Raw genomic sequence first — 21,427 nt, forward strand, 5'->3', positions numbered from 1 at the left:
TAGGGGCCCCCTGAAGAGTTTAGCACTCTGGGAGATAGTTATAGGGGGAGATGTTCCTTGAGGTAACCTGGTCCTGAGTTGTATAGGGCTTTGTATATTAATACCAACACCTTAAACCTTGCTCAGTATCAAGCTGGCAGGCAATGTAAATGCATAAGCACAGACATAATACATGCTTGGTAAGGGACCGCAGTCAGTAACCTGGCCATTACATTCTGCACTAGCTGCAGCTTCCGAACCATCCTTAAGGGCAGCCCCACACAGAGCACATTACAATAACCCAGTCTCAAGGTTGCTAGTGCGTGGATCACAGCAGCCAGGCTATCCCTGCCCCTGTCCAGATGTAGTTGGTATACCAGCCTAAGCTTGCAGTAGGTGCTCCTACCACAGAGATCACTTGGGCCTCCAATGACAGTGATGGATCCAGGAGCACCTCCAAACTGCGAACCTGTTCTTTCAGGGTGAGCATCCCCTGTCCAGAGCTGGCAATTCCTGGACCTGGGAACCTCAGTACAGTGCCTACGTCTCATTGGGATTCCAGGTCAGTTTAATTTTTCCAGAGGCATCTAGCTGTTGGACTAGATGATTCTTTGGCTGATCTACCAAGGAAGGTTTTTTTTTATATTCTCATTGCTTGAGGTTCTTTATGTTCTCATTGCTGGAGGAACATACATAGTAGCAATGCGTTGCCTGTGAAATTCAGGATCCTTCTCCTTGTCTTTAATATAACACATCTTTCCTGCTGCTTAGACTTGGGTTTTTGAGTGACAGTTTAGAACCTCTTGGCAAGGATTGAGGTGGCAGATTGGAGCAAAGGCATAGTGTTGCCAGCTCCTGGCTGGAGACTGTGGTTGTGAAGAACATAAGAACCATGCTGGGTCAAACCAAAGGCCTATCCAGTCCAGCAAACTAGCTGCTTCTTGGGAGCTCACAAGCAGGACTGAGCACAATAGCACTTCCTTGGTCGTACTGCCCAGCAACTGGCATAAAGAGGCACATGGCCTCTGATCCTGGAGGTAATATATAGCCCTCTTGACATGTAGCCATTGAAGCCCCACTGTCCTGACCACCTGAATTCTTATCCATCTGCTCATAAGAAGAGCCATGCTGGGTCAGACCAAAGCCTATCTTAGCTTTCCTCAAGCTGGTGCTCTCTAGATGCTTCAGCTCCCTTCTTCCCCAATCAGCATGGTCAGTGGTCAGGAATGCTGGGAGTTGTAGTCCAAAACATCTGGAGGACACTCCCATCTCTTTCCACTGTGAGATCTGGGGTAGCTACAGTATCTTGTGCCTTCTCCCCTTTTGCATACAAATTGTCGCTGTGCCCCCTTAATTTCATAACCATGGCTAAGGGTTAAGTCTGCAGCAGCCTTAATCATGGCTAAATGTTGTGAAGAGCTGCTCCTTTTCAGCATGCACCTCATGGCTGAGGGAACTGCACTGGCTGCCTATTTGCTACCGGGCCGGGTTTAAGGTTTTGGTACTAGTGTATAAAGCCTTAAACAACTTGGGACCAGGATGCCCGAAAGAGCGCCTTCGCCCTTACCAACCTGCCCAGTTACTGAGGTCCTCAGAGAGCATGCTCCTGGTAGTTCTGCATGGACCTATGGCCCAATTGGAGTCCACCTGAAGAAGAGCTTTCAGTGTGGTGGGCCCCTTTCTGTGGAACTCCCTGCCACTGGAGGTCAGGCTGGCACCAACGGTGTGTTGTTTCTGACACCTCCTGAAAACATCTTTATTTCAGGAAGCCTTCCTTGACTGACTAGCCACAGTTTTATTGGTATTCTGTTTTTTAAAATAATATTTTTAAAAATATTTTGTTTATCTTACCGTTTTAAGTTCTGTTCGCTATTCCAGAATCTGTCTAGATGTGGAGTGGTATTTAAGTGTTGTAAATAAATAATAATAAATAAATGCTAACTAGATTTTCCTATCTACAATTTGCAAATCTGCTTTGACCCTGGTTAAGGTGGGAATCCCAGCTAGTGCTAACCATGCTCAAGTTTGGTTACCCTCAACTAGGGGTGTACGAACCCCACCTTCCTGGCTCTGCTGGGGGTCCACGGGGGGGGGAGGTGATCCAATCCTCCCCCCCGGAATCCTCCCGAGCCGCCTCCGCTCCGCGGCAAGTCCACAGAGCTGCTGGCCATGGCCGGTCTTCAGATGCAAGTGGCGTCCGGTGTAGCGGACACCATTTGCATCCCTTTGCCTTACCGTGATAGGCTATGTAAAGATTTACATAGCCTATCACGGTAAGGCAAAGGGACGCAAATGGCATAGAAGGCACCATTTGCGTCCCTGCTCTTTACCGTGGTAGACTACGTAAAGATTTACGTAGCCTATAACGGTAAGGCAAAGGGACGCAAATGGCGTCTGCTATGCCGGACGCCATTTGCATCCGAAGACCACCGTGGATGGACCCACCCGGACGCGGCAGTGCCAGGTAGGATCTGGCCAGGTCGGACTTCGCGGGGTGGGGTGGTCCGTTCCGCCACGGACTGGGGGGCAGATTCTAAGAATCCAGCCCCCCCCCCCCCCCCGGAGTCCATGGTGGAATTCTCCATCATCTCTACCCTCAACCCTGGTAAAAGCCAGGGGAAATTAATTCTGGAGAGGGGAAGAGACTCTTAAGCATGATTAAGAGATTTGGTAGTTATATCTACACTGGGCCTAGGTTTCTGAGAGGCATATTTCCAGTTCCTGGTTCATGTTTTGGCAACTGTAGTGAAGGTTATGGAACTTGGGGTATCGTCTGCTGTGCTCTTGTAGAAAGGCAGACATAGTTCTTGTGTTGTGTATGCCATTTCCAAGCAGATCTGACTTGAAAAAGGGGACCTAGTGCAGACTGGGGAAGCAGCTTCGGGGGGGGGGGGTGTATTTTGCTTCACCCTGAGATTCCTTCTAGCTGGTGCATTGGGCTCCAGAAATGCTGCCGCAGCAGCCTTAAGATAGGGAAAGGTATGTTGTCGAATTGGGATGTCGGTGAAGGAGGCACGTAAGCTGCAGTGCTGAGAAATGCATGAAGGTTCACATACAGTAACAAAGATTAATCAGGGCATAACATGACTGAATCCTGATTGCAGGGAGTGCATTTGTGTGAACACACAAGCTAGTTCTTTCGGCCTTCTCTAATTACATGCCTTTGAGCAACAACACGCACACCCTGCCCCGCCTTTGTGCAATAACTCAAGTCTGCGTGGACAGTCTTTCTGTGGAGCTGCTACGACTGCTGTGCTCTGACATTTAATGCCAAGTGTGCTAGATGCTGTGTATCTGTGTAACTGTGTATCAGTTATGACACAGCCCTTGCCTGTGAGGAATATTGTCTATGTGGAAGGAGGAAGGCAGAGATGAGAAATGATCAGATTGTAGACAGGCTTATTTAGAAGCAAGTCCTGTTCTAAAATTGATGCACGTAGTTCCTAAAATTGAGGCATGTAGTTCTGAGTTGCAGCCCAATCCACTTATTTCTAAGTCAGTTGTCTAAATAGATGACTTAAACAGGACTGCATACTGTGTCTTCTGGAATGTAACAGTTTTCAGAATGCAGTAAGGAAGTGATGATCCTTTTGCGACCAACAATGGTGTGTTTAATCTGACTGAAACTTGAAACAGTGCTACTAGAAACAAAGAAAGAGATCCATGGGCAGCTTGTTCCATTCAAGGTGGGAGAGGGTTGGGGGGACAAGGGGCAGATAGAGGATGTAAGGGCAGAGGCTGTTCAGCTTTTTCAGACTACAAGCATAGCTCCCACCTCCAACCAAGCCTGCTTCCCGTGTGTAGCTTGGAGGCTTGTCTTCCCCAAAATATCCTGTTGCGCTAACATCCTGTGACTACATAGCAAAGTGTTGAAATTGTTTGTCCTTTGTTCCAAGTGCCTGATGGTACAGCTGAGTCAGGCTACCTCAGTGCAGTTTGCGAAGGAGCATGTGTCTGTTGAAATTATTTCTTTTTATTGGGGCTGGAAAAAATATTTCATATGGTCCCTACCCACAAAGGTTAAGTGTTATAATAACACAAAATGAAATTGCTTAAACGCAGAGCTGGCTGCATATGCAGTTTTGCAACTGTTTAGAATAAAGTGCAGAATGTGGTATTGGGTGCACAGTTCAATTTTCTGTGAATCTCCAGAGTTTTTTAGTTTTTTAAGCAAGATTCTAGCCCTTATGGCTGAGTATGTGAGAAAGTATACAAGCATTGCTGGTGAAATCTCCGAAGACAGAGTAGCAGCTGAATATAACCTTCCAGTGATTGGTACCTAGCCTTCAGTGACCTCCCTCCCAATCAGCAGGAGCAAGGCAAATCATGCAAATTAGCTTAATTTACATAATTTATACAGGTTGCAGAATTTGTGTTAGAGTTCTGGTTCTTTTTAAGCAGGATGGTATACGCTTTGCACGAACTATTAAAACACCCCCCACAACTGACTATTAAGAGAAACCTCATTTTGCCACTCGTGGTTAGGTCTGCTCTTCCTCCAATGTGTGTCCATTTAGGTGGCCATCTTAACCCAGCTAGGATGCCTTACCAAATGTTTGGTCTCCAGAGCCCCTGTCTATCTCTACGCATTCATAATTGACTTTGTCCCAGCATTCTTCTCTGTTGCTCATGGGGATGATCAGCACTCCGCTCTCCTGACTGCCAACTTTCCTTGTGATATTTCACATGAATGTGAAGCGGATTTGGGTGTCCTCTGAAGCAGCTGCATTTCTCAGAATGGCTAGTTTGTTTACATTGTTCACATGCAAATATAGAAAAATGGAGGCTGGGACTTGGGTACCAGTGGCCACCACAAGTAGTATATATGCAGACAAGGAGATTGCCTTTAGACAGGTTGTTGAAGGGCCAACCTGCCTTATTATTTTTATTTATTAACTCCGCTTCAGATTATGGATGCCAAGAATGGTTTGTGAAACTGACATGGGTGTTCATAAGCATGTCTCTCTCTCTAGTCTCTGAATCTTTGTGCAGATGTACTGTATCTGATTCTTCCCCTTTCCCAAACTCTTCCTCTCTACTTCCAGATCCACACCCTATCTTTCCCACAGGTTCCTGTGGATCCAGAACCACTGGTGACGAGAGCTGCAGGTTCTTCCCAAAGTGAAGCCCTCGCCAGCTGATTATTGCAACTTCTGCTGTATCTGCTCAACAGTTTAAGGTTGCCCCCATAACTCCTTCGGTTTGTCTTTTCCACCCTCCCCTGCCTCCTCCTTGCCCCAGTGTGTTGTGGTAACTTCTCCTCAAGTCCCTCTCTGAAAACCAACCCTCTGGTAGCACATTGACACGTAGATGTAAAGACCTTACCCTTGTGATGACGCAGAGTTCTTGGCATTTAACCATAGCGTTTACTCATCTCTTTGATACTGAATACTTCCCATGAGCGAAGCTAGAAGAATATTTTAAATTCCAGGGCACAAACACTTCCCGCCCTCCCCCCATGAGTTGGCACCAAGTGTCTAGGTTCTGGCCCTGCACAGACCTAAATAAATATTTCAGAACTATTGGGTGCCAGCTTCAGATTTCGAGGTACCTGATAGGTTTCCAGCCCCACCTTCGATGCCTCTGATGCAATCACTTAACGTATGTGGCTACCTAACCAAGGCCATTGTACAAAGGCAGAAAGGATGTTTGTTTGCATAAGCTCTTGCCTAAGACTTTCTCCTAAAAGCATGGTTGGAGGGCAGATGTTCCATGCTTCTGACTTGGAATTGCCTTCTGAAGTTTCAGCTAGCTGCTTAGCTCATTAAGGCTTCATTATATACATAACTGCTCTTGGAATGTTCAGGCTAGAATCTTACAGTTTCTATTTTCTATTTTCGTTTTGTTTTTGTTTTAGTTATGCTGTGCAGCTTCACTACTTTGCAGTGTCAGAGGTGGAAGGCAATGCTGATGATTTAAGAGGCAGACTGTGTAAAGTTTCTTTCAAAGGGGGCTTGGCATGCAGTTGAGCCCAGTACTATAGCCATTGACTCTTCTTTTTTTGAAGGGTTGACATTTTAAGGGAGATGTACAGCTTTGTACAGAAGCCCACAAAATGTACTAGCCCTCTTGCCCACATGTTACAAGAGAAGAAAATTCACTAAACTTCCTTACCATGTTGGCTGGAAGGGATTCTTACTCTCCCGAAGCAAGTGGCTATCACAGGCATTAATTTGGCACAGAGGGATAACATCAACCTTATTTCTCCAAACTGCCAGAAACTAGGGAATGGCTCGTGTTTTTAGGTTGCAGTAAGCTTTCCTTTAAAATGGGTACAAAGCTGCGCACAGCCAGGGAAAGGGGTGATGGATTGGGTGCTCTTCATCAGACTACTATGCCCTAATCTAGAGCAGTGATTCTTCAGATGAGCAAATGGTTTTCTTTTGTGGTAAAGAACAAGTTACTTCCAGATGATGGGTTGAGACCTGTCAGTCAGTGCCAGCTGCAGGATTTGGTGGGCAAGGCACCCTCAGTGGCTTCTGTTAACCTGCTCTTCATCCGCCCGCAATCCTGTGGGTGGGTATGAGGAACAGGGCCTTTTTTGTTGTGAGCATGAGGTCCTAGAATGACCTTTGTGGGGAAACTTGCGTGGTCCCTTTATTGTTTGCTGTTTGGTGGGCAGCCGAGACATGCCTTTTCTTTGGGAACTTTTGGGTATTCCTTTATTACATTTATATCCCACCTTTTTTCCTCCAAGGAACCCAAGTTGGCTTACATAATCCTTCTCCATTTTATCTTCACAACATCCTTGTGAGGTAGATTAGGTTGAAAGTTAGTAACCAGCCCAAAGTCATACGGTGAGCTTCATGACCGAATAGTGACTAGAACCCAAGTTTTCCCAGTCCAACACTCTAACCACTATACCACATTGGCTCTCAAAGTCCGGACTTTTTAAGATGGCATCTGTTGTCTGCTGTTTCAAATGATGATGTATTTATCTTTGCTATTGGATATAAACATTTTATTTTTTTCTTTTATTGTATATATAATGTAATAACCTGGTTCTCGCATAATGCTAACCCATGGTTAACCCATGGTTTGTTGCCCTACCTAGGATTTGCCTGGCAGACAATTGAACAGACCATGGTTTATTTTCTCAGTCCCTGGCTTGTTTCCCTCTTCCTTCACCCTGTTTCACCCTATATTCACCCCCCTATTTCCCAAGTACCATTGCAGCACTGTAGTATTGACATGTAAAGTGGCTGGGTTTCTTTTTACCGCTCTTGCCTGCCGCCTGCATAACCTAGCGAAACAACCCATGAACAATCCACCATTCTGAGTTCATACGTAACAACAACCCATGGTTTAAACAACCCAACAACAAACCATGGGTACTCTTCCTGGGTTGTTCAGTTATCAAACCATGGTTTGCTAGCACAGCTGGGTTCGCACATCAGAACAACTCAGAATTCAACAACCCTATGGATTAAATAAACCATGGGTTAAGTTTATTTATTCATTTATTATTACATTTATATCCCACCTTTTTTTTCTCTTGCAAGGAACTGAAGGAGGCTTACTTGGTCCTCCTCCTCTCCATATTATCCCCACAACAACCCTGTGAGGTAGGTTAGGCTGAGAGTCAGTGACTGGCTCAAAGCCTTCCAGCGAGCTTTATGGCCGAATGAGGACTAAAACCTGGATCTCCCAAATCCCAGCCCAGCACTCTAACCACTACACCACACTGGCTCTTGAACCAGTTTATGTGTGAATGAAGTCAATATCTGCAAGAAATTTCTGTCCAGCGGGATAAAATTACAATAGCTATTCCAATTAATATGTAGTTATCTATTGATGAAGCAAAACTGGAATGTCACTGTCAGTTTATCCATTTCTGTGATCTCAAGAGCTTGGATCAGCCACCTATTTACGGATAGTATTATAGCAATCTTCTAATATCTGGTCAAGACAATGTTAACAACCAGCAGTTAAAGACTTCACTGAGGATCTTCACGCAGCAATCTGCTGGGGATGTTCTAGCTCTGGATTTGTTCCACTGAGCAGAGGGTTGAACTAGATGACTTGCAAAGCCCCCTCCAGCTCTGATTCTAGATTCATAATGAGAATTCCTATGGCAGCTTGGAAAGTGGAGAATATGGATTTCCTGAGCTGCTTTAAAATTAATGTTTAATCTTATAATTGTTTTAGCCAATTATATGTTTTTTCTTGTCGATAATTGCCACTTTGATAGAAAGGCAGACTATGGATGCACGGAATGAAATAAGCAAACCTGGAAGAAATGGGGTGTGCTAACTCAGTATAAGGCAGGGGTGGACAACTTGAGGCCTTTAAGATAGTTTAGCCTACAAGGCAGGAATGGGCATGTTGTGGCCCTCCAGAAGTTTTGGCCTATATCTCCCATCAAACCTCACCATTGGCTATGCTGAGTAGAGTTGATGGTTGTTCTAGGCCAAAACATCTGGAGAGGGCCACAAGTTGACCACCCCTGCTATAAGGTCTTCCCTCTACCTTTGTGGGTACTTCATGCAAAGTGACTAAGGCTGCAATCCGGTGCATGTTTAGACAGAAAGAAGGCCTACAACTCCCCAAAAAGTTGTAGGCCTTGTTTCTGTCTAAACATGCACAGGATTGAACCTTAAAGCAGTTTTTAAGATTGGGCAGCATGTCTACTATGCACAGAATGGCTTAGCAACAATGATAGAAGTCAGCTGAATCCAAACACTGATTCCCCATGTTTTCTTACGTTGGTCGCAAGCCATTTGATGTCTCAGTCTTTGCATCTACAAAATGGAGGCTGGCCCTTAAGCTACCTTGTTATGAACAATGAAATTGCACATACATTTTTCTGAGTTCCTGGCATAGGCACCTGCGCTCTATTGTGAAACTGGAGCCTCTTCATTCATGATTTGTGTGTGTGACAGACAGCTTCTTTCTGTAGGAAATTGAACTTTTCAATTTAAATTTTAAAAGAATGCATTGGCTGGTTGCTATAGTGACTGCTTTATGAAATGCTTTTGAGAGATGTCAGAACGCCTTCATAAAACCCACATGCTGGTCTAAAGTGTGAATACCACTTGCACTTGAAACAGAACCTGCTTGGAGTTTCGCAGAGACTTACTGTGGCTGGGTATCGATGAAAGCAAAGATGGATTTCCATAAATGTGGCTTTGGGCAACATACAACCTGAGAGCAAACTCTTCTTTGACCAATGAAATAAAGTAAAATAAATTTAAGTAGCTGTGATAGCAGCTTACAGCTAGAGCACAAGCTCAGATGTAGGTATTGCATTTTCATGCTTCCTTTCATCAGTAGACTCAGGGTGATGGGCATGGTTCTCCCAGTACCAATTTTATCCTCAGAGCAAGCCTGTGAAGTAGGTTAGCTTGAGAGAAAGTTGTTCTGGCCTCAATAAACATAGGGCTCTGTGCTTATCCAGGCAGATAAACTCACATCCAATCCACTTCCATATAGCTCAGATCCTCATCTTTATTGCAACACAACTAAACTGTAAATGACCAATAAATGCAGGATCAATACTTAGTAAAAGGAGGATGTATAGCAGTTCAAATGAAAGAAAAGGTATGGATGAGATGGGTGGATGAGGTGAAAAAACAATACAAGCCTTTAGGCTGTAACCCAGAACAGTAACAGAGAACCAAGCCAGAGGGAAGTTTCTTCCCATAGCTAGGAAGAGCTGGCGCCAACTGGATTAGAAGTTCTTCCTGGGGACAGCTAATCAATGCACATGACAACAAGGCCTGATCAGTCAGTCGCCAATAGATCTATATAGGGAAAACAAGGGCGTTACAAATGCAGAACCTGGGGCAACATCACAAATAGCATAACGCCCAAGTTCACCCATTCAGTGTCACAACCAAGTGGAAATCTGAACCTGGATCTTCCTGGTCCTATAGAATACTTGATGAGTGACATTTTTGTACTACATATAAAAGTATAAGATGGTGTTCTTTAAATGTGTGTTCTTTGGGAGCTTGTCCAGAGTTCTTCAACAAGATTAGAAATAATCAAACCCTCAACCAAGTGTAGCTACTGGAGAGAGTTAGGAGTATTCTAGAGGTTATTCAGTAAAGGGCAATAGTGAGGCCTGGTTTGTGCCCTACATTAATTGTGCGCATGCTCTTGAAAATGTTCCAAAGTCCTTTGCAATACTCATGGGGGTGGCTGATATCACAGGGGTTCCTTGTTTGGGTGGATTGATGGGGAAAGGGATCCCTGGGGGAGAGAGAATTTGAAAACCTCTAAGAGAGCAATCCTTTTGTCCCAGGGTGAGCGTCCCAGGACCGCAAGATGGCTCAGAAAACCCCTTCCTAGGTTGGAGACAGTGCTCCAACCTTGGAAGGCGGAGATCCAACCCCTGCCCCCTCTCATTTGGCGTGGAGAGAACCATGCCAGCTGCCTCTCCGAGGTCGGAAAATCAACTTTGGAGAGGGAGAAAGGGGGGTGTTCCAGTGGTTGGGGAAGGGAGGAGTCCAGGATATCACTTATCGTTAGCCTCCGCCAGCCTCCTCCCCCTCCAAAGTGCCCTCACTAGTTCAGCTGAAAAGCCCATCTAGTGAAAATACAGGGGATCGAAGTACGGGGAGGCAAATATCGCCTCTGTTGCTCTTCCTGTCCTGATGGTTTCAGACCGGCAGGGCATGGGAATCTCAGAAGCCTCCAAGTTCTGGAGCTTCTGAGCAGTGAGAGCGCAGCCCATAGGATTGCGCTCTAATACATACAGTATTAGTTTTCAGACTTGCTATCTAAAGTGATCATAGAATCATAGAATAGTAGAGTTGGAAGGGGCCTACAAGGCCATCAAGTCCGACCCCCTGCTCAATGCCGGAATCCAAGTCAGAGCATCCCTGACAGATGGCTGTCCAGCCTCGTCTTGAACGCCTCCAGTGTGGGAGAGCCCACTACCTCCCTAGGGAATTGGTTCCATTGTCGTATTGCTCTAACAGCCAGGAAGTTTCTCCTGATGTTCAGCCGGAATCTGGCTTCCTGTCACTTGAGCCCATTATTCCGTGTCCTGCATTCTGGGATGATAGAGAAGAGATCCTGGCCTCCCTCTCTGTGACAACCTTTCAAGTACATGAAGAGTGCTATCATATCTCCCCTCAGTCTTCTCTTCTCAAGGCTAAACATGCCCAGTTCTTTCAATCTCTCTTCATAGGGCTTTGTTTCCAGTCCCCTGATCATCTTTGTTGCCCTCCTCTGAACCCTCTCCAGCTTGTCTGCATCCTTCTTAAAGTGTGGTGCCCAGAACTGGACACGGTACTCCAGATGAGGCCTAACCAGTTCTGACTAGAGGGGAACTAGTACTTCCTGGGATTTGGAAGTTATGCTTCTATTAATGCAGCCCAAAAGAGCATTTGCCTTTTTTGCAGCCACATCACATTGTTGGCTCATACTCATCTTGTGATCTACAACAATTCCAAGATCCTTCTCACTTTTAGTGTTGTTGAGCCACATATCCCCCATCTTGTAACTGTGCATTTGGTTTCTTTTTCCTAACAGAATTTCATTCTGTTCATTCATTCAGAATTTCCTAACAATTTCATTCTGTTTTCTGCCCAGCCTATCAAGATCACTTTGAATTTTGTTTCTGTCTTCCAAAGTATTAGCTATCCTGCCCAATTTTGTGTAATCTGCAAATTTTATCAGCATTCCCTGCACCACCTTCTCCAAGTCATTAATAAAAATGTTGAAGAGCACTGGGCCCAGGACTGAGCCCTGTGGTACCCCGCTCGTTACCTCTCCCCAGTTTGAGAAGATCCCATTGATAAGCACTCTTTGAGTCCGATTCTGTAGCCAACCGTGGATCCACCCTCTTTGAGCTAGTTTGCTCATCAGGATATCATGGGGCACTTTGTCATAAGCTTTGCTGAAGTCGAGGTATATGATGTCTACAGCATTCCCACAGTCCACTAGGGTAACCTCCCTTGATCAAAAGATGAGATCAGATTTGTCTGGCAGGATTTGTTCTTGACAAATCCACGTTGGCTTCGAGTAATCACTGCATGGTTTTCAAGGTGCTTCCAGGTGGATTGCTTTATCATCTGCTCCAGAATTTTCCCAGGGATTGATGTCAGACTGACTGGTCTGTAGTTCCCAGGTTCCTCCTTTTTACCCTTTTTGAAGATAGGAACAACATTAGCCCTCCTCCAGTCATCTGGCACTTCACCCGCCCTGCAGGATTTCTCAAAGAGAATAGACAGTGGTTCTGGGAGTTCTTCTGCCAGTTCCTTTATTCCTCTGGGATGCAGTTCACCTGGCCCTGGAGATTTGAACTCATTCAAAGTAATTAGGTGTTCCTTGACCATATGCCTATCGATCTCAAGCTGCAATCCTGCCCCTTCAGCCTGTACTTCACCTTTGCCAGGGGGGTCAGAGATCCTCTTTTGGAAAAAGACTGAGCCAAAGTAGGAATTGAGCACCTCTTCCTTTTCTTTGTCATCTGTTATCATTTTGCCATCCTTATTTAGTAGTTGAACCACCATTTCTTTCCTCTGTCTTTTACTATGCACATAGCTGAAGAAAGCCTTTCTGTTGCTTTTAGCAGCCCTTGCTAACCTCAGCTCGTTCTCAGCTTTAGCCTTCCTGACGCCATCCCTGCAATTCTGTGCTACCTGCCTGTACTCTTCCTTTGTTGCTTGGCCTTCTTTCCACTCTGATCACTTTCTATTATGAACTGGTCTGCTACAGAATCAAAACAGTTTGCTGAGGATTTTGAGATCTTAGGGCATGTACTTTTAGGGCATGTAGGGCACGTTTTACAGCATGTACTTCGTTTGCACAGTGTGCTGATAGGCCAGTTGAACCTCAAATAAAGAGCATGCTGCAGGGGAAGAAGCATTGTCCTTTTAAGACAGGGGTCGGCAACTTGTGCCACTCGAGATGCTTTGGCCTACAGCTAGCCCTAGCTAACAAAGCCAGTGGTGAGGGATGGTGGGAGTTGAAGGCTAAACCATCTGGAGGGCCACAGGTTTCCCACAACCTGTCTTAGAAGAACCCTGGGCCCCCGTGGAGCCATTTGAAAGTCACTGACCCTACACAGTGGTTTGAAAGCCATCCCTTCTTCCAACTGGACACTTGGCAGAAATTGTGGACTTTGCAAATCCAGTAACTCTATTGAATGTGTTAACGAGAATATCTTCTGTTTTTGGTGTTGGATACTATTATAGGGCATCATAGGTGAAAATTAGATGACTCCCTTCTCAGTTACTTGAAATTCAGAAATCCAGCTGTGGCACCTCTGCTCCTGATGTACTTTTAGAATAGTGATCTATAATTAATGGCAATTGCACAGTTAAAACGGCAAAGAAGCAAAAAGCCCTCTTTGCAGAATCCTTGTAAGGCTTCTCTTTCTGCAGTCAACGTGACTAGTACTTCACACTCTATGATGTTGTTGGGATTTGTCCCTCTAGAAGGTCTAACTGCAGTCTGGGCCTTTTTCCTCTCTGCTTGCACTAGAAAACATGATTGAGTTAATACTTCTGGGCTTTTGAGACTGAGAAGTTGTAGAGTTTTTTTCTGCAATGCTCCTGTTAATATCTGAATTGTTGCCTCTACTAATCTTCAACATATGACATGCATTTCATAGTTAAATGTGAATGTGTACAATTGAAACATGAAACTTTCACTCAGCACCTACGACGGTTCCTCAGAAAAACAAGTTTCATTCTTGGCCTTCTCATCTCTCTGAGACATCCTGCCACCTCTGCTTTCTATCATGCTGTAGGGTCTTGGCCAAAATGACCCCTTCAGGTTTATAGTTGATCCAAATGAGTTCAGATCCATCCAGTTTATCTGATGATTCTGGGGTCCAGCCTACAAAAGTTGATGCCACTTTTTTTTTGTTCATTAGATGCTGCTGGATTCATTGTGTTTGCCACAGTAGACTTATGACCGGTACCCCTCATTCTCTCAAAGTGTTCCGCAAGCGGCATAAGGCTTAGCTTGCTGGAACAGGCAGTGGTGTAGTCTTCTTCTGTCAGTGGTCTACAGCCTTTCCCCTACTCCCATCATTCCTGACAATTGCTGGCTGGGGCTGATGGGAGTTGAACTCCAACATTTGGAGGGCACTAGGTTGAAGAAGGTTGTCATGATGGTGACAGCTGTGTGGTGATTTCCCATGTCTGATCATCGGACAGTATACTTCTGACACAGAGGTTCTGTTTGGCTCTGTCGCTATGATGGGGTATAGAGCAGGAGTTTTGGGAACACTAAATACCAGTATGAGGTCACCAGGCAATTACAGTGTGTTTTCTTCTCCTGATCTAGCAAATTGTTCAGCTGAACATAGTATGATGGCAGTTGCTAGGTTATTCCTCCAAAAGAGTTGTGAGGGGTTGGTTTGGTCAGGAATTGGGGAGGTCTATCATTCCATCATTGTGTAAGGCTTCCCAGTGAGAACCTCTGTCTAAGCTTACCTGAAAGATAACTTGCCTCCTGCTACTAAAACTTCACCTGCACTGCACTACCAGGTGGACAGAAGGTAGATCTCCTGATGTTTGGACTCCAAAGCCCCTGTCATCATGGCCAATGGTCAGGAATGCTGGTAGCTGAAGTCCAAAACATCTGGTGATCTACTTTCTGCCCACCCTTGTGTTTAGGGCACATATTCAGTGTGTGATAGTAAGGCACAACAATGTATACTCTTTAAAACACTCTTCAGAATCTTCTCCAGTGCACAGGGTTTCTTTTGCAAATATACAGAGCTTCCTCAGCAGACCAATTGATGTCAAAAAGTTGCAAACCATTAAATTAACCTGACCCCTAACCATCCACCATGTGAGAATTTCTTCTTCATCTAGTCTGCAACCAAATGCAATTCCCACTTTTCCTGCTCAGTGCCCAATGTCTCTTACCAGTTAGAATGAAAGCTGGGATCTTTAAAAATGCTTAAGAGCTGTCTGGGCTCTTAAAAACCTATCTCATTAGTAGAATTTTTGCTGTCATGCAGATGAGGACTAGGGCTAGAACAGTGGCTTGCCAAAGGACGTCTAGCAAGTACCTGTTTTCCAGATACTTGATGAAAATGTCTGTTACTAGTCAGTATCTAATATCCGGGTACAGCAGAACTGAAACTTCTTGCTGTAGGGTTTTCTCACTGATGGAGTCAGAGGTTTTGAAGGGAAGAGGTTATCTCAAGTCTTTCTACCTCCTGTTTTTAGAGAAGCATGTCAATAACTTCCTGATGTTGGTTTTGCTTTTGGAACTTCGTGACTTCTCAAGGCACAGGAACTTTGCATAAGAGAGTCCAAAGCATATTTAGTTCTCCATTAGCAGTGAAAGCTAGAGTTGTTTTTTCTTATTAAAGCAGTCTTCTGAGGGCAACAGGGGCTTCCCCATAACCATGACTTGGGTTTTGTTGGGAAGTCCTAGTGTGTTCCCAGACAGAGTACTCCTAGTGCTGCCTTGTGAAGTTATTCCATCTTTAATAGTTTTTTTTTTCTGGTAAGAAAGACAAAAGAAATGTTGGGGAAACACAGGAAAGCTACAAATTGAAGATAATGGCTGGACCCCCTGTAAAATTTTGTGCAATTGCTTAATAAAAGCCTTGTCTGAAAAGCATCCCAAGAGATCAAGCCATGATCTAACACAGACTTAAGCATGCTTTCGGGTGCAATCCTTTTGAGGTAGTCTGCAGCCTCCAAAGTTGGAGGCTGCCGAGTATCCAGTGCAGGGCAGCCGGAGCACCTCTGTGGTCCTCACTTGCGTGCTTTGACCACCCTGCATTTTAGGCTAGATGGGCAATTTTGCCTGACTAGCTCTGGCTTTGGGGAGGGGGGAGGGAAGGAGTCTGGGACACACACTGGAAGCTGTGTAAAGTGGCATTTGTAGTCCCCTCCCTGCCCCCAGGACTGCCCTCTTTCCCTGTCTCCATGCTCCATTTCCAAGCGCAGAGACATAGCTGGTGTGGAGAGAACCCCATTGGCTATGATGGGGCAGGGAATGTGGTTTCTGGGCTCCGAGGTCAGAGCCCTGGTTCCAATCTCAGATCCCAGAAAGCAAATTATCTTATGGCAGTCTTGACAGCATCCAGTGGCCATAGGATTGCTCCCTTACTTTGTGTTGAACTGTTAATTCTGCAACTTGCTTAGCCCAGGGGTGAGCAGAAGGAAGATCAGGATCTATTTGTAAACTGCCCGGAGAGCTTTGGCGATGAGGCAGTATACAAATGTTTAATAATAATAATAATAATAATAATAATAATAATAATAATAATAGATGTCTGGGTGATTTGCAGTAGATAGAATGGCAAGGATTTCTGGCTCCCAATGGTCTAAAAGGCTCCCCCCACCCGCAACCTTAGGTTGCTTAAAAAGTATGTGGTGGGGGAGAGCCAGGAGTGGATTTGGGGGTGAAAGGACTTGTGAGCTTAGTTCTGGTACTGATTCCTGGGATTAACATGTTCTCAGAGGCACCCTGTTCATTCATTCTTAGTGTATATCTACCCACCTGAGCCACTGTTTTGCAGTTGGCTTTCTTCGGTGGACCTTGGGGTTCTCCTAAAAAGCAAAGTACATGCTGCAGTCCTGAAGTCCTCCCATTCCTGGCTTAATTTTGTTGCATTCATATCCTTACTGGCAGGTATCCTTTCCCAACAAGAGGAGATGCATATACTTTTTTCATAATATACAAACAATAACTAATTATTGTACTGTCTACCTCCCCCCGCCCCCAGACACACACACCCCGGATGGATCCAATCTGCATGTATTTTAATGCTGCTCACCATCCTGAAATGTTTGCAGTTCAGCTGCTGCTGCTTTTGTGCATGTTTAAGTCACTTTTGCAGTGGAGTTGCCAGGTGGCTGCTTGTGTTCTGCCAGTCACTGATGTTTTATTTATATGGCAGTTTTCCTCCTTCTCCAGCACAGTGAAGCCTACATACATGTATCATTCTTCATTCTGTTCAGGCTTCAGATCCTTCTTGCTTCTGTTGGATTAATTTTTGGTGGAGTAGTGGAGATGCATTGCCACATCGGTGGCGTGTGTCTGATAAATGTAGTGTTTCTGCCACGCTTTTACTAATCATTTACAGTGTTTCACGTTCTCTTGGTAATACGTTCAACAGCCTTGTAAAGTGGGCCAGTATTCCATCCTACAGATGGGGGCAGGGGAGGGTAGCTAAAGGTCTTTGCTGTTCTCCCCTCCCAGTGATTTCATGGCTGAAATTAGATTTAAATTGAGGAATTCCTGGTTCACACCTCATTCTTTGTGGCAGATCATCAGCTGGTATTGTCAGGTTTGGCCTAGATGTAGATGCAGAACGACTTTCCTCCCCAGCGTACATACATCTCAGCATTTCTCATTGGGTGATTGAATACCAGTTGCTTGGCCAGTATGAAGCTGCTTTTCCATCTACAAGGGCAAAGACACAGGGAGCTTATATATTTCCTCTGTGAAGAGAAAAAACAGCTTGGGGCATGATTTTGAGTGGCAATGGGAAAAGGTTAAGCAATTGGTCCTCTTCAGTTCCTCCAAGTGAAACTGGCACCTGCCTCCTGGGTGCTTTTCAAATTTTGTTTTTAAGAAGGGAGACAGCCCTGTATATATCCTCTGGTCATTGTGTCCTTCAGCCTCGAACCTCCTTTAAAATGGAGATCTTAACGAGGTTCTGGGATGGTCAAGAAAAATGTCTGTAACACATTGCCCAGAGGGTGGCAGGGCAGAATGCATGCCAAGATTCTCTCAAGAATTTCGGCACTGTCCCTGCAAATGCCCAGGTCCTGAATTTGATACTGGCACTTAAGATTATGAAATAACTGAAGTGGTTTGCATAATAAATATGTCATATGAATTCTGATTTAACGTCCTCAATGAAATTAATGCATATAAGTGGTGGAAGGGAAAATTGAAGTCCTGGAGAGGCACCTGAAATTCTTAACCACTCTGACCTGTGCCTCGATAGTTGGTGGGAGTCAGGCTTCCAATGGAGTTCCAGCATCTGCAGCTCATACCAGAGACTAAAACAGTGTGCGAATCACTTGATGCGAATGCGCAAGGTGATGCTCCATCAGGGCTTTATCTAGATTGCTAATCCATTTCAACCCTGTAAATGCTAAATATAACAGGGACTTTAGATCTAACCCTAAGTGATTCCTGGTTATCCAGCAGGGCTAAAATCAAGCTTCCAATTTATGGCTACTTGGGTTCTCTTTTTCTCATTCAAACCCATGGCTTCTCTGAATTGTCAGGGTTTGTGTGGGATTTGTGTGGGGTGGGGTATGATTTGTGGTTTTGTCCTGGGTCATTTATACTCTGCTTCCCTGGAAGTGGGCTGGAGTTATCAGAACACTCCAACAGGATAGAATCACAAACAAGGCAGAAATCCAACAGGTGCAGGAGACATTTATTAACTTAGATGTGTATTTCTTTGGGTTGCAGTTACATTCAACTATATTAAGTACTAGTGTACTGCTCAGAGTGCTTCAAATATAATTTTGTAATCCTGAATGCAGCCTTACAAAGTAGGTCAGCATTCTCCCCCACATTTCATTTGGGGGGCGGGTGTTAGGCAAGGCTGACAGTGTGGCTTTCTTAAGGCCACCTATTGTGTTTGTGGGAGAGGCAAAACTTGAACCAGATGAGATCTGACAATCTCCCTATTTGGGACTGGATAGGGATTTCTTTCCCACCCCAAAGTAAGTCTAGCCTGTGATCCTTTGGCTTGCAGTTGTATGCCAAGCTAAGGAGCTGATGTCCTGCCTTGCAGCACAAGGGAACAGGGTGCAGGGTAAACTTGACCTGCATAGCGTCCCTCCAGTACTATGCACCTGGCTGAAATGAACTTGGCAAAAGCAGTAGTGACAGTGGGGAGATCCTACCACACCTTAGGAGCACCTTTGACGTCTCCTTGCTGCCATATTCCTGATGGCGGGGAGAGGAGACTTTATGGTGGATCTGATCCTGTAAATAAGTTGGTTTTGGAGAAGAATGGGAAACTTGGGCTAAGGTTTGGGAACTCCATTGAAGCTACTAGGATTGGCTCTCATGCCTTGCGAAGCCTGTTGCCTATCAGCACCTGTTTTAGCTTTAGACTTGGCAGGGGTGTCTGCACCTCACAGGTGGCACATGGAGTGGACTTGTACAATTTGGGGAGACTTGGGAGATATGTTTTGCTTCCAGTTCAGGCTGTGACTGTCACCTTTATCTGGGCCTGGGAAGGGATTTCTTTCCCCCACCCCCGGGTCAATCGGCTCATGACCTTAGTGATAGTCTGGATCACTAACTCAGGCTACCCAAATTTAGAGGTACCCTTCTGGCAGGGTGCCCACCTTGACAGTTGGGCACAGCTGCTCTAACCACTACTACACTGGCTCTCTGGTTGAAGACCTGTGATTTCCAGGCCTTTAAGGGCCTGACAATGCAGAACAGCGTAGGCGAGAAACAGATTCCATCTCACACTGCCGGCTGATCATTCTGTTTTCAAGGGCATGCGAGCAAAGTGAACGGCACCTTGTGGCCTTGTGTAGTAATTCCTCTCCTGCTCTGCAGTGCTGTTCCTGGCTGCCTTGCGTTGGGAAGAGTCGTGCTTAGCTTTACAATGAATAAAACGGGCTTCTTTCTTTCCCTCTACCCACAAACCCCAGATTTGCAGCGAGATTTTCCTTGTGTGTGAAGAGCATTCCCCCACCTGCAGTCTGAAGTGGGGCACCCTGCTTGACCTCATTCTCCTGCATGTGTCTATTTAGGCCTAAGTGCAAAAGGGAGCAGTGTGTGCTTGGCATCAGATGTTTTCACCTTGAGGTTGTGCATATTTGCAAGAGTCCTTCAGATACAGATAAATTTTATAGTCTTGCTTTTACCAAAGAATAGCGTTCCTTCTAAACGGGTGCTCCAGATTAGTCAATGTGGGTGGGGTGGAGTGAGGATTACTGGTGGACAGGTTTTAAACCTATTGAAAGAAAGAAAGAAAGAAAGAAAGAAAGAAAGAAAGAAAGAAAGTCTTCCTGCCTACATTCCTGTTCTCTCCACCCCCTCCAGTTTTGTACCTGTTCAAGAACAAGAAGCATGGGTAGATAGTTTCCCAATCCCTTGTCTTCCAGCATTGTTGTGACTTTTGGTTTCCTGAAAATGAATGTTTTAAAGCCAGTCTGCATCATAGATGGAAAGACTTCAGCCTTTACTCAGCTTGCGGCAGCATCTCGGGCCAGAGATCATTCAAGATAGCTAGCCTGATGCGCAAAAGCATGTCTGTGACCACTTCCCTTGCACTTTTACAGGGCCAAGATGGGCCTCCTGGAATGTTGGTGTGTTCATCTGCATCCGCTGTGCCGGAATCCACAGGAATCTGGGTGTCCACATTTCCCGCGTAAAATCTGTTAACCTGGACCAGTGGACACAAGAGCAGATACAGGTTCGTAATGAGGGGGGCTGCTTTGTCTGCAGCTTGGGTCAAAGGCTGGCTCTCTCATAGGTTTCTTTAGGGGCAGGGTCATTCAGCTTCTCCCCTGCAATTCTGTCCCTCCCTTTATATTAAGGAGGGAAATCTGGAGCCTAGTTTTCTCAAACAGAAGATGAGGAGGCAAACCAGTATCTGGACTGATCGAATCCTCCTCCGGACCACCCACAATCCCTGCAATTAAAAAAAAACATGTGCTGGAGAGAAGGGTTCTAGTTCATCTTTCTCCTGATATGCTGGTTTTCTATGTGCAGGGCAGGGGGTGCCTTTGTAATTTCCCTCCACCACCACACACACCCCTCTAATATCTGAACTAGTGTAGTCGACATAGAGATCTAGCATTTTATCTTTGGCTTCGCATCCCACCTTATGCCCAGAGTTCAGTGTAGCTTATTTTATATTACTGCTTTTACTTAATTAAAAATAAGTGCTCTCCTTCCCACCCACTGTCGCACCCACCCAGTTAATATGCAGCATCTCCTTTCTTGAACCCTATGTGAGATTTTTCCCTCTGTCCTGCAAGTCTTACTCAGCTGTTACTGATGATCAAAATTGACTTCTCCTGAAGCATGTAGGTGGTTTGTCAGCAGTCCGTGACATTGCACAAGCTCAGGGAGTGGCTAAGGTGGGCTCATTGGGAACACATTCTTTAGCCTGAACAAGAATGAATGGAGCTTGCATGCAGCTTCATCCTAGATATGTTCTGTAGTTCACTGCCCTCTTGTTGTCGATATGCCCCAGATCTGTAACAATGTGTTTTACAAAGCAGGTGATGCTTGCTGCAGAATGCAGACGTCTCAGGCTTGCACACTCTGTAAAAAGCAAAAAGACAGCATTGGGCCCAAGCAAATTGCCCATCCTGAATCAAACCATCAGTGCTTCATCATAATGTCATACTCAGGATGCAGCTGTACTTCTTTTGCATTTCAAGCGAGGGTTCACTGGATGGGAATGAACTGCAGTTTCAGAATACCTGAAGGACTGCAAATGTATTCCTGATGGTGTTCTCTGTTGCTTACCTTGATTAATAGAAACTGGACTAGTATAAGTGTGTTGCAAGGCTTGCAGAGC

The 21,427-nt window shown here is 45.2% G+C and overlaps 1 protein-coding gene across 2 annotated transcripts in view; it reads left to right on the plus strand.

The window, feature by feature from the left end:
* The window catches only part of SMAP2 (small ArfGAP2), a 46,120-nt gene that overhangs the window by 8,298 nt on the left and 16,395 nt on the right, over positions 1–21,427 (plus strand). The window contains exons 1-2 of one of the 2 annotated variants that reach the window (XM_084816030.1): positions 5,049–5,158; positions 20,178–20,311. Coding sequence is in view for 1 of the 2 variants with exons in the window: in XM_084816029.1 (XP_084672155.1) it covers positions 20,178–20,311 (134 nt within the window). In the remaining variant the exon portion in view is untranslated. Of the gene's footprint in view, positions 1–5,048; positions 5,159–20,177; positions 20,312–21,427 lie in introns of those variants that run through there. The other variant, XM_084816029.1, reaches the window with a different exon arrangement.

The sequence above is a fragment of the Heloderma suspectum genome, chromosome 10 (assembly GCF_057233095.1).
Source record: "Heloderma suspectum isolate Gila_16-S chromosome 10, 16-S_ref, whole genome shotgun sequence".
NCBI classification, from domain to species: domain Eukaryota; kingdom Metazoa; phylum Chordata; class Lepidosauria; order Squamata; family Helodermatidae; genus Heloderma; species Heloderma suspectum.